The following is a 13,365-nucleotide window of genomic DNA, read 5'->3' on the forward strand; positions in this document are numbered from 1 at the left end:
CTTTGTTGGGAAGTCCCGCCCATTTGAGAGCTCGACCAATCATCATACATAGAAGCCGAGCTTCCAGCCAGGACAAAAACACATTGATTGAAAGTCAACGCTCAATAGGCAATCAGATGCAGAATGCAAATAGCACTCATGAAGCTCCCATAGACTCCTAGAGAAGCACACAGTCTGGGCGGGACTCAAAATGACATGTTTAGAGCCTCTCATCCAATAAACATTGATCTTTGCACCATTGGTTGAAGTGGCACAGGTGAGTGCCACAGACTCCCAATGAAACATGGCTTCAGTGGGACTCTATTGGCCATGCGTCCATAGACTTCTCTAAATGCAGATTATGTTACTTAAATGAACAGAAGCACGATAGTGATGAGGAATATTTAAAAAAGAATTTTGCCACATATTCAAATGTATAAACAGTGATATGCAATTTATATAGATTATTTGTACATACATTAAACTCGACATTACTGAATTTCTTAGGAACTTTTAGGGAAAGCTGTGCTTCCTGTGTAGTCTTAAAGTAATCACCACTAGATATATAATATGCAGAAACCTAACCAACACATCACCTCTTCCAGTCCTTACACCTGCTCAGTTCTAGATCCCTGCTCAGCCTACATCAGTCTGAATGAGCCTTGGCGAAACACAGAGTACCACGTCAACAACTTGGCAGGAGTCCCTCTCTGTGACCGTCAGGTGGTGGGGGAATGGTATCGCTTCACAGGGATGGCTGGGGATGCTATGTATACTTTCTGTATCGAAGAGAACCACTGTGGTACCCACACTCCCATTTGGATGAACGGTAGTCACCCTCAGCCTGGCGATGGCATTGTTACTCTGCCTGCATGTGCCAGCTTCAATAACAACTGTTGTCATTGGACGGCTAGTGTGGGTGTGAAGGCCTGTGTAAAGGGTTATTATGTCTACCGACCCTCTGTTTGCTTCCACGTCTACTGTGGCTGTAACTATTCATCTCGTCTCACTACAGGACAAATTCACAAAACCATTGCGGCACCTTTTCAAACAGTATTTAAGCACAAAATCTGTGTCTAAAACTAGGTACTACATGCGCTTAGAAAGTGCTGTGCCGCATATAATCTATTGTTGTTCTTTTCAGTGCAAAAATGCCTCTTTTCTCATTAATTTAGGTTAATTATTCTTTGCCTAGAATTTGAAGACATGTACTCTTGACATTTTCTCAACCAACTCTTTGAGGTTTCACCCTGGGATGCTTTTAAAACAGTATTGAAGGAGTTCCCGTTAATGTTGGGCACTTGGCTACTTTACTTTATTATTTGGTCCAAGTCATCAATTTCAATTATTTGTTTTTTTATATAAAATGTTAGTTTTAGAATGAAATATATTATTATGGAGGCACAATTATATTTTTGTCTACAAAACAAATTTCAAACATTTAAGCAGACCGGTAGTATGTTCAAATTTTGCCGACTGAAGGTGAAAATGGGGGTGCTACAGAGGCTGTCTTACAAGCCCATTTTAAAGGGGGCACTACAGGGCCCCTCCTAAACGCCCATGGGTGAACATTTGCCCAGCCCTAATGGCCAACGACTCTGATGAGTGTGCAACATTTCATGAAATTTTAAGCATGCCAAGTGCCTCAAAAACACCCAAATATAGGAAGAAATGAATAATAACAATTAATGTGTTGCCATGGCAACACTATTTAAGATATCAAAAATCCCTTAAAAAATGTCTTAACATTATTCTAAAGAAATTTGAAGCAATTAATTTAAACATAAGAAGGCCATTTCAAAGTCTGTTAAAAGTGTCATACTTCCTGCTGCCCCGGAAGAGTCTCATCGTAATAGCAACCAACACCATTGATTTATGAACAGTTTCTTTACCATGAAAAAAAAAAAAACAGTTTCAGCGAATCACTTGTCAGCAAGTTCAACAATGCACAAATAACAGCCATCATGTTCAGCTAATTGTAACTCAACGTGGCGTTTGCTATTCAAATGCATTCAAGGCAAATCTTAATGGACAAATAAAACGGCACGCTCAGCCGTTTGGTACTCGCATAGTTTTACGGAGTGGCGCTTGTTTTCAACTCGTTCAGTGCGAGATTAATCAATATTTAAGCGGTTGGTTCACTTCAGCTGTTCAAATGTAAAACGTAATTTGATCAGAGCGGATTTTCCTGTCAGTTTCTGGTTACGCGACAGGGTCTATTAACTGAAGGTACATAGATTTACCGCAAATCTCTAGCGTGATCAAACATTTACACTCCCTTTCAAGTATTGTGATCATTTTCGTACAAAAAGGTACATTCTATGCCTTTTAGAGGGTTAAGTCAGCAAAGTACTGACTTTGTGTGAAATGTTCATGGATTTATGATGAGATGTTCTACAAAAAGAATTGTGTTGTCCATTGTAAACTTTGTCAAGCTTTAACTCTGTGTCTTGGTAATTCATATTTAGCACGAGACACAGGAAATGGCTAAATGTTATTGTGTCCTATTTAGTGTTTTATGTGTTGTGAAGCTGAAGATTCAGAGAAGTTAATGTTGACAAAGTTTGTGTTACACTGATCTGATTGAAATGAGAAAAGCACTGAGAAGAGTGCATGCGGAGTGTTGAAGGCAGAGAAATAAAGAGCCTTACTTGACTGCATCTCTGCTCCTTGTCTCCTCCCTTCCATGGCCGAGCTGGAACTCGTTACACATAATTATGAAATTTGTTTGGATTGATGAGAACTATACCAATTTTAGCGACTGTTGGTGAAAATGGCTACAGAGCCTGTCTTACACGGCCATTTTAAACCTGTCACTGGCCAACAGGTGGGCCGTTTGAGTGCACAGCTAAAAACAAATGCTTTATTTTATATCAAAAACTTCAATGTTCACATACTTGGTAACAAATTAATGCTTAACACCCAACTTTCATCTTTTGCAATCTGTTTTTCAATAGAACATTAATGTGCTCGTCATGAGGCACATTAAGACCCAGCTGCCCCCCTCACTAGACTTACTGCAGTTCGCGTATCATCCCAACCATATGGAATCAATTCAACAGACGACAGTATCGCCCTCCACCTGGATAAAAAGGACTCAGAATACGTTCAAATGCTATTCATAGACTCAGCTCAGCATTCAACACAATCATTCCTCAGCACCTGATTGGAAAGCTGAGCCTGCTGGGCCTGGACTTCCTGTCACACACACACACACACACACACGTTGTGTTTACATGTTTTATGGGACTTTCCATAGACATAATGGTTTTTATACTGTACACAGTAACACTTTTAACCCTCACAGATAACTTTCTGCATTTTTACATTTTCAAAAAGCATCATTTAGTATGATTTATAAGCTATTTTCCTCATGGGGACTGACAAAATGTCCCCACAAGGTCAAAAATGTCAGGTTTTACTGTCCTTATGGGGACATTTGGTCCCCACAAAGTGATAAATACACGCGTACACACCATCAGACTTTTGCACATGTCCAGAGTTGCATTTTATTCATTGTCACTTTAAGCTGGCTGCTACCTCAATAGCTGCTATGTCCATAGAACACTATTTCATAGTATGTATGTTTACATTCGGCATTTTTAGAAAGTGTCATCTTTTTGCACTACTCAGATTAGAAATGTGTACTGGTCTCTTACTGTGTCTATTGTCCTGTTCCTTTTTAGTAATTATTGTATTGACCCTTACTTTTTGCACACGTTTGCACGTGCACTTTATGTGAGAATGTGTAGGTCTTATTTAGTCTGTGTAGTTGTGATGTCCTTACATTAATACACCACTAGATGGCAATCAGTTCCTGGTGGTAGTTATGTAATGAGGGAGATGAAGAGAAGAGTGAGAATGCTGCACATGTGCATGTTTATTTGCCCTGTTGGTTCTGAGCATTTTTGATGAAAGTTTCCTGAAGGAATATCTTTTTAGTCTTTCTTGTCTACATGAAGACATAACAGTACTTTCATGTGGTTCTGTGTTTGTACTATGTTGTTTTATGTAGCACCATGTCCTGGACGAATATTGTGTATTTTTTCGCAGTGTACTGTATTAACTGTATATGGTTGAACGACAATAAAAACCACTTGACATAAAGTTTCCCTTCAAATTAAATGAGTTGCAGAAAATAACCATTAAGTTTTATTTAAGAGGTTTATAAGTAAAACATCATAATCCCATTTGGTTTCCCTTAAAGTTACCCTGAACTGCCTTGACGAGCATGGTTGGAGTTACTGTTTTACTGTATTTCCTACTGAAACAGGAAGTGGGGGTGGGACGTGTCAAACTACTTGCCCCATTTTTTAAACTATCCAATAGATTTTGGTTTGTAGCCACTCACTGCCCCTTTCCATCATGCTGATCAAGCTAGAGCAATCTTACAGTGGAAACTTAAGAGGTAATCTCAATATCGGCCAGCTTTTCCAAATATTTGAAAACCGAACGATGATCTATCTTTGTCAGCATTACTACATAACTTGCCCACAAACGCAAACAGTAAATCACAGTCTTTGTTTACAATGAGGCGGGAGACTCTGTGCAATACAGATGAATGAAAAACAAAGGAATAAAATATCATATCCATGTTATGAATCACAATACTCCAAGCGTAATAATTATAGAAAACGTACTAGAACTGTACATCCCAGGAAAACTCTGGCTGCACAAAATATAAATAAAGATAAATCCCAGTCTTGTATCTAGCTCCAGCGTTGGTGCGTCCTGTTCAGAAATGATCACCCCTATGAATTATTTCCTTTGAAGAAAATTACCCTTCACTGTGAAAGCTTCAGAGAGGTCAAAGTTGATAACCATCAGTCAGAATTCACTTTTTAAGTGATTCTTATGGGGAAATCTGTTCAGAACGTCCCTATTTTATGCCCTGCGAAGGCTTGATCAGCACCATTCTGATATATCGATCTAAAATTTGGATCAGATCTGGGATAGACATGTGGCTTTGATTTTCTAATATTTTTACATTTCCGTTGATATTTTTTGTATATTTTATTTATATATATATATATATATATATATATATATATATATATATATATAAAAAGTTTGTGCAATGCCTTTTCATTTCAATAAACTTCAACTTCTTTAACGTTTTTATTTTACTATAAAAACTGTTTTCACTTAAATACACTATAATACACAATAAACTGCCATGTGTCGTCTTTATAAAGAGTCCAGGCTTAGGTCTGCACTCTCTAGCATTCATGAGTTACAACCATTTAAGTTAACACCCAAATGTAGGAAGAAGGGATAATAACAATTAATGTGTTGCCATGGCAACACTATTTATAATATCAAATATCCCTTTGCAATTTTACACCAGCAGTGTCTTAGCATTATTCTAAAGAATTTTGAAACAAACATGTAAACACAAGAGGGCTACTTCACGTCTGTGAAAAGTTCCATATTTCCTGCTGCCAGTTGGTGGCGCTATGACTGTGACCCATAATAGCCACATAAATGTGATCAGGCCCCATTATAAAACATACTACTGAATTTCATGTATTTTTACATGCATGTGTTGACTTTTGCCCAGGCCGACAACTCTGATGAAAATTCAAGCATGCCAAGTACCTCAAAAACATGTGAATATGCATAAAAAGGAATCATGACATTAAATGCATTGCCATGGCAACACTATTTAATATATATATATATATATATATATATATATATATATATATATATATATATATATATATATATATATATATATATATATATAATCCCTTCAGAATTTTAAATCTGCACTGTCTTGAAATTATTCAAAAAAAAAAGTTTTTGAAACAAATCAGGTAAACATAAATGGGATATTTCAAAGTCTGTTTAAAGTGCCACACTTCCTTCTGCCAGTTGTTGGTGCTACGAACGTGATCCACAATAGCCACATCAATGTGATCAGCCTGCAAGGCCAAACATACAGCTCAATTTTGATGTAAATCAAATAATGCGCTCAGAAGATGTGAGACACGTCCAGACACTCATTGTACTCTAGAGCATTTTAGGAATTTTAAAGAGCAGATTCAAGTGCCTGGATCACAGTGGTGGAGTGATGCATCCTTGATTCAATCAATGCAGTCTGCATGCTCAAATAAACGGCGCAATCGGCGGCTACAACTCATTTTTGTAAAATCCACCGGAGATCTCTGACATGTAGGTTAAGAATGTGTTTTGTTGTCTTTTTGTAATCTATGTTTGTCTCCATAGATTTCTATGACATATGTGATGATGTGGAGTGTAATGGGGCTGACTGCCCTGTCGAGTCTGAATGTTGCTGTCCAGCAATGACGGTTCTGGGAGCTGATGCACAGATGTGTCTGGGTGAGGAATAGCCTTGTCCAGGCCTGGGCAAAATAAATGCTTAGCTAGTAAAAGAGTTATATTGCAGAGAGTTACAATGAGAGATAGGGCTTTTGTAGTGATAAGAAAGCAATAACAAGACTGTTGGGAGCAAGAAACAATTTAGAAATGCGCAAAAGCAGCCAGCAAAATCAATACCTTTAGTGGTTATAAAGAACAGTGTGTGAATTATACAGTTACTTTCAGGGGGATAAATGTTTTTTAGGCATTTCTGTAGGCAACATTCAGAGCGCAATCTGTTTGTCACAAACAACTCAAATTGTCTTTTAGTGCCCCAGCACAGTTAGCAAAAATATTAGTGTTTTTCAACCAAACCCAATTTTTGTTTGTGATATTTGTATGTGTGAAATGTAAATCTTCAATTAAGGGATTTTTATGTTTTGTCGATGCACCAACTGCCCGATACTAATACTAACAAAAAGTGCTCAAGCACTGTACTTACTTGTCTTGTGGTTTTGGAAACATTGTTTGCAACTTTCAAAAGTCCTGTAAAAAGAATGTGTATTTTTAAGACCTCTGACCCTTTTGACTTTGTTTTGGCTGGTTCAAGGTGAAACTGGTGTCAGCTCTGAAAAGTATGTACTGTAGAAAGGGCAAAAGACATACCAGGACAGGAGTGAATAAAATAAGAACGATTGGATTTGATGCGATGTGTTTATTAACTGATCTAGGAGATCTAGCGTTCTAGCATCTATTGAATAACTGTCAAGCATTGTTGCAAAAGTAATCTTCCTTTTGGCCTCTGTCCTCATTAACCCTTTCACTCCATTCATTGACCCTCTCTTTCCATCCAGTCTTGCTTGTAAGTGTTTTATAGATCTTTTCCACTTAAATAAAAACTTAACAAATCACTGTGAGTTCCATTTACTACAGAACATAGCAGTTTAATCATATTTTTTTTATCAGTTTAATATCTCTCACAATAATGAGATATAAAGTTGCAATTGTATGAAATAAAGATGTAATTTTGAGTTATTGTCACAATTATGTGATATAAAGTTGCAGCTATGAGTTTTAATCTTGCAACTGCTACTTTATTTCTCACAATTGTGAGTTTGACTCTCATAATTTCAAGATATAAACTCACAATTGCAACTTCATTACTTGTTATACCTGTACAAAAGTTATATATATATAAAGTCAGAATGACCGCTTGTACTATTTTTTACTAGATATTACCATGGCATTTATTTAAAAAATAAATAAAGCACTAATGTGATGGGGTTTCAAATACAGCTGCTGTGGGAGTGACAATAAATTTGTCATCTCTCTCTATTCTGGCTACCATAATCCATCTCTCTCTTTCTTTTACATTTACATTTATGCATTTGGCAGACGCTTTTATCCAAAGTGACTTACAGAGCCCTTATTACAGGGACAATCCCCCCAGAGCAACCTGGAGTTAAGTGCCTTGCTCAAGGACACAACCAACACCGGCTGTGGGGATCAAACCATCAACCTGCTTACCAGTTTAGTGCTTTAGCCCACTATGCCACCGCCCCACCACTACTCCACCACTTTTCTTTCTTTGAACATCATAGAAATATAATAGTGGATTTTTTTCCTTAATGTGAATGCAAAAATAATATTTGCTGTGGTTTCCCATTTACCTCTACAGAGGTTTACCCTGCTACAGTTTCCTTTGGTGTTCTAAATCTATTAATTCATTCAATACCAAAAACAAAAACTAAAAAAATACCAATTTACAATTTTTCCCAATATTTGTGTGTGCCATTTAGTTTTAAAATTAGAATATTGTTAGCTGGGTTGCTGCCTTTAGTGCTTTCCAAAGTAGTCACTTATGAGGTGTCATTTAGTTTAGAATCCTACCTTAGAAGGTAGCTGCCTGGGTAGCAAGTAGACAAAAGCAAGCCAGCTCACTAGGTTTGGACCAGAGCTACAATTTCTATCCATCTCTTTCTATCAAACATTCAATTATCAGATTCTGACTTTAACTGCTCTCTGATGTGTGTTTTGTGTTAGATGTGAATGAATGTGTGAAAGAGAACGGTGGCTGCGCTGAAGTGTGCATCAACACTATGGGCTCTCGTCATTGTGAGTGTGGACCTAGTAAAGTGCTGGACGTGGATGGGAAGAGTTGTAAAGGTAAGAATGTAACACACCACTGAGTCCTGAGCATAGGTAGACTTTCACTGTACTCATACACTTTGGGTTTCTGTGGTTCTGTGTAGAGATTGCAGAATGCCACAATATGAATGGAGGCTGCAGCCACGAATGCTCCTCAGAGGAGGAATCATATTACTGTCACTGTCCCCAGGATCTGATGCTAGGAGATGACAAACGCACCTGTCAGGGTAGGCTAAATGTCTCACTCTCACCTTTTGCACTCTTTTTCTCTGTATGTGTAGAATTCACTTGGACATTGCTTTGTGTACAGTCCCTGTGTGATCCCAGTTCCATAGACGTATCAGTTCCCAAAGACCTGGTGGGAGGGCTTGAAATCTTCCTGTCTAACTCATCCTGCCGTGGCATTTCCAATGGCACCCATATTAATCTGTGCTTCAGTCTGAAGACCTGCGGCACTGTGGTGCAGGTAAAGCTTCTTGTGGAATCTAATGGAGCTTAGTCACCATGGATCATGGATCTGCTTTTTAGACGTACATTCAAGCTCTCTTAAGCCTTAAGGCCTAGATATAGGATTGCAGGATTGCATCCAGCTGACCATGTTGCCTTTCTGAGAATAATTTTCTGACCGTGAACGAATAGTTCGACGCCTGCTCTCTATAACTGCTTTGTGACACACTTTTAGTACAGTCAATGGCCAGTGCATGCACAGACGACGTTCCCAGATAAGGACCACGTGCGCGAGACAAAAAAAGTCTAGTTCGCGGTCAAGCGAAATTTGCGTCACGGTATACTTTGGCCTTTCAGGAGCCAATGTACAGTATGCCTAGCGTAATCGAAGGAAGAATAGAACATCATTTTGAGCAAAATCTGGCCAAAAAGAAGTTGATTTCAAGTTAGTTGTGGTGGTTTAAAACAGGCAAGATTTCATAAGGGCAGTCAACATGAACACAGGGTTGCAGAGCTGGTACAAACTTGACTACATCTGTTTGATCGATTGCATAGACATTTTCCAAGACCAAGCAATGTGATTTTTTTTTTTATTAAGTCTATAAAATACATTAACAGACTTTGCATATTTTGGCCGCGTATAGCAAGCTAGCATTAGCATTAGTGGCATAAATGCAGAATGTAAACATAACAAATATCACATTATCTAATGCAAATATATTAGTCTATTTTATATGGTCTCTGAGTGGTTAAAAGAACTTAATTTATACTCTGTTTCCAGCTGGTATTAAGATGCATTATGGGTGATCCGATCACATGTGGTGAGTCCTAAATACAGGTCTAAACGGGGTCTAAAACGGTTTGTGATCGGATCCTAAAAGCCAACTTATGAATGTGGTAAAAAACGCATGTGTCCACATCGTATTTGAAGTGTAAACGCTAATCCGTCCTGTATGCGTACCGGCAGCAGTGAAGCACCACCCCTCACCTGTCAATCAACTGCTGTGATTAAGCAAGAGTTTAAACTTTGACAGTTTCGAGCGGCTTTTAAAGAAAATGACCATCTGATCAGAAAGTGTTATAAAGCTTCACTATGTGGTAGTTACTGTGCACTAATGACCAAATTCTATTCATAGAATGAGGCATGTTGTCATTGATAACACATTTTTGTCAAATTGGTTAATTGTTTACACATTACACATGTGCATCTCATATCTAGACGCCGGTCCCAGCAGCGTGGGCGGTGTCAAACTGTTCCCTTGCAAAAATTGAGAGTTTATGGCAAGTGACAAAGTTTTCCACAAATGCAAATGAGCTTTGCGGGAAACTTATTGTGGCAAATCACAAGCTCATTTGCATGTGATAATAATGAGTTTGCAACTGTATACCGTTTCTCTAATCTTTTGAGTATATAAGATACTTTAAAGTCAACATGATATCGAAACTGACCCTGTTTAATTTCTTAATTCACATTCCTGGTTTTATTGTGCACAATTCATTAGTGCACGTTATTCAGAAGATAAAACTTGTTTTAGGGTGCTCTTGTGAGTTACAGTCTTTCTAAAATCTTGCTGAAAGTTAATGCATTAATTTAATACTGGTTTACGTAATTAAAATAATTTTACATTTGCAGCTTGATCTCATAAAATATGACTGTGGCAACATTTTTGCAAAATTATATTAACTCCTCTTATTATGTTAATTGTAGGGGTCAAATTGTCCCTAATTGGTTTTATTGCGATTCACTAAAAATCACACAATGGAAAACAGCAAATCAGTTAAAAACAGAAAAACCTTTATTGTGGCCTGTCAGAGACAGAAAAAAAGAAGATAAATATATTTATGTTAATATATTACTATGTTAATAACTATGTTTTGTTAAAGACAGACAGATTGACCCATACAGTTTAAACACAATACAAAACAACATACGTTAACCAGTGTTTCAGAAATGTCACAAATTTAAATGGGTCAAATTGACCTGCAACATAATATGAGGGTTAAGTGGTTGATTCATGAACCTCCTTACTCCCAACCTTAAACCTAAACCTAACCAATAGTGTCATAAAAAGCTAATCCAGTATGACATAAAGAAATGCAATTGCTGAAGCAACCATTTCACTTTGTGGTTCTTCTATGACCCTTTCACCTCACGTGTCGACTATCATTCTCTTCAGGACTGTCCCTGGTACTTTGCATCACAAGTGCAACACTCTATCGGCTGAGCTACCAGGAAATTTTATCACACTTGAACAGGAATTGTAGTAGGTTACATAATACATAAGTTAATACATATCGTCTTGTGCTATAGTAAAAGTGTTTAGATGTCATAAGATAGCATTGTGTGAGGAACAGGGAAAATAGTAAGTGTATATGAACTGATCATCTTTAGGGTTTGTGGGGTTCAAGTAAATAATATTTTGCAAAAATGTAAAAAAGAGGCATTACCATTGGGATACATCAAAGGTGAACTTGATCAGCCTCCACATCCTGGTCAAAAAGCCTCCTTAAATGGAGGCAAGGCGTCCTCCACAATCAACTGCAAACTCAGGTCTGGCTTTATTCTGGGAACTCTCACTTTTTACAATCCAATTAATTCCCAATGGACAAACTTAAATCCTACCCTTAAATAACCTGAATAAATATGCTACATTACATAAGTAAAATGAGAAGCTGTGGCGGAGTTAGCAAGATACAGACACGGTGGGTGTGGCGTCAAGCCTCGGAGAGTCATTTATTGGAAATAATAATAAACATAAATGTACAAAATTGGGAAAATAAAGTGTCCATGGGAGAGAAATGTCCAAAACAAAGGGAAATCTGGCATCCTCGAAGTGAAACGGGGCTCAGCGAAGGTCGTTAGAAGCGCACCGCCACAACAATTTATGCATAATATAAAAAAAAAAATGCTTGTAACACCTTTACACAAAAGCAGAGTCTACAGTATATTTTTGGTAGCTTTTGAGCACCAATGATCTCAAATGTTTCCCAGCTGTATTTCAGATGAAACGGTGCGTCATTTTTCTGCTAAAGACCAGCTTTCCAAACACTATCAGGTCCCTGTCTTCAAGTTCATCGGCAAGGACAACAGAGTGAGTAAGAGGTGCATTCTGGGTAATCCAGTTGGTGTGTCCTTTGCATGTGCTTTTGTGTGTTAATGATCGAGCCTGCCTCAACTTAATAAGTGAAATAAAAGAGAGAGAGACAAACGGGGCCCGCTTTATTTTGTCTTAAACTACTTTGCACTTTCAGTAAATTAAAAAATTATCTTTTGTTACAGTTTACTTATTGTGCATGTGTTATTAGAAACATCTTTCTTGCCATTGGCTATTGCTGCAACTGAGGTTGGGGTGCAGGTATGTCCTAATCCACATATAAATGCTGAACAGATTGCATAAGCACGGTTAAGTTAGTAATATAAAATATACTTGTTTCCCAAATGCATCATAACTTAAGTAGAACTTGAAAATTGTTGTAGAGTGCTCTGGAGTAATCATAAAGTGCTTAAGAGCATCTTAATGACACATGGTGCTTCTCATTTCTGATTGTGCATCCTTGTTTCCGTTCCTTGCTTTAGGAAATGAGGAAAGAATCCAAGGAAAGAAAATGAGAACAAAGGAATCGAAGCAAGACAGATTTTAAAACGGAATGTCCTGCACACTCACGCATCACACCTCTGTGTCAGAGACCAACAATCCTGGCATCTTTATCACATGGCTTGTTGAAATAGAATATAATGATATAGTTCTACTTATATTACTTACTGTCTCAAATGATGTAGTCACTCATTGTTGAGTAATAGTCAAGTATTTAGTTTAAATTTATGAGGTGCTGTAATCTCCAAAGAAGTTTCTGTGGAGACAAAAGTTTTTGTTGTGTGTAAAACAATGTGTGTACTTGTGTCAGGAGGTTTTCCTGCATTGCCGTGTGCTGGTGTGTGCACAGGCCCAAGGGGAGTCTCGCTGTACGCAGGGCTGTCGAAAGCGTTTGAGAAGAGATCTTTGGACCAACCAGCACCATGAGCAAGACGAACTGTCTAGTGGACCCATTCAAATACTATCGGACCCATGAGACACACACAGATTCACACCATTCACCTCCTGCTAGCACTAACCCCACATACTAACACAAAGCAATTCACACTTGTCTCATATCAGCACTTATAATGTTTAACCCTTGTGCGACCTTCAGAACATTGTTTTTTTTTTTATCATTTTGGCTGTATTAATGTCAACGGCATAGATTTAGCCAAAGGTGTGTATTTTGATATTTTAACCTCAGTTCCTATAATACATCTATAATAAAAACTGTGTACACGAAATAGTTACACTCAGGATCTTAAGGACAAAAATGTTCCCATTGAAACCCATTAAATCTGCATTATTTGATCCCAGTGCCATTAAACCATATAATCATGAATTCTATGATATTCTGATTTCATTCTGGAGCCCTGGATTCAAAATGTTT

At 37.7% G+C, this 13,365-nt stretch overlaps 1 protein-coding gene across 1 annotated transcript; it reads left to right on the forward strand.

Moving 5' to 3' along the window:
* The first annotated feature begins 549 nt into the window (after window positions 1–549).
* Window positions 550–12,969, forward strand: LOC127660588 (oncoprotein-induced transcript 3 protein-like). The gene is made up of 6 exons (XM_052150907.1): window positions 550–967; window positions 6,211–6,324; window positions 8,347–8,469; window positions 8,556–8,689; window positions 8,762–8,917; window positions 12,805–12,969. Exons 1-6 carry the CDS (start codon window positions 550–552, stop codon window positions 12,967–12,969), a joined length of 1,110 nt encoding a protein of 369 aa, XP_052006867.1.
* Window positions 12,970–13,365: the final 396 nt, after the last annotated feature.

The sequence above is a fragment of the Xyrauchen texanus genome, chromosome 20, assembly GCF_025860055.1.
Source record: "Xyrauchen texanus isolate HMW12.3.18 chromosome 20, RBS_HiC_50CHRs, whole genome shotgun sequence".
NCBI lineage: Eukaryota > Metazoa > Chordata > Actinopteri > Cypriniformes > Catostomidae > Xyrauchen > Xyrauchen texanus.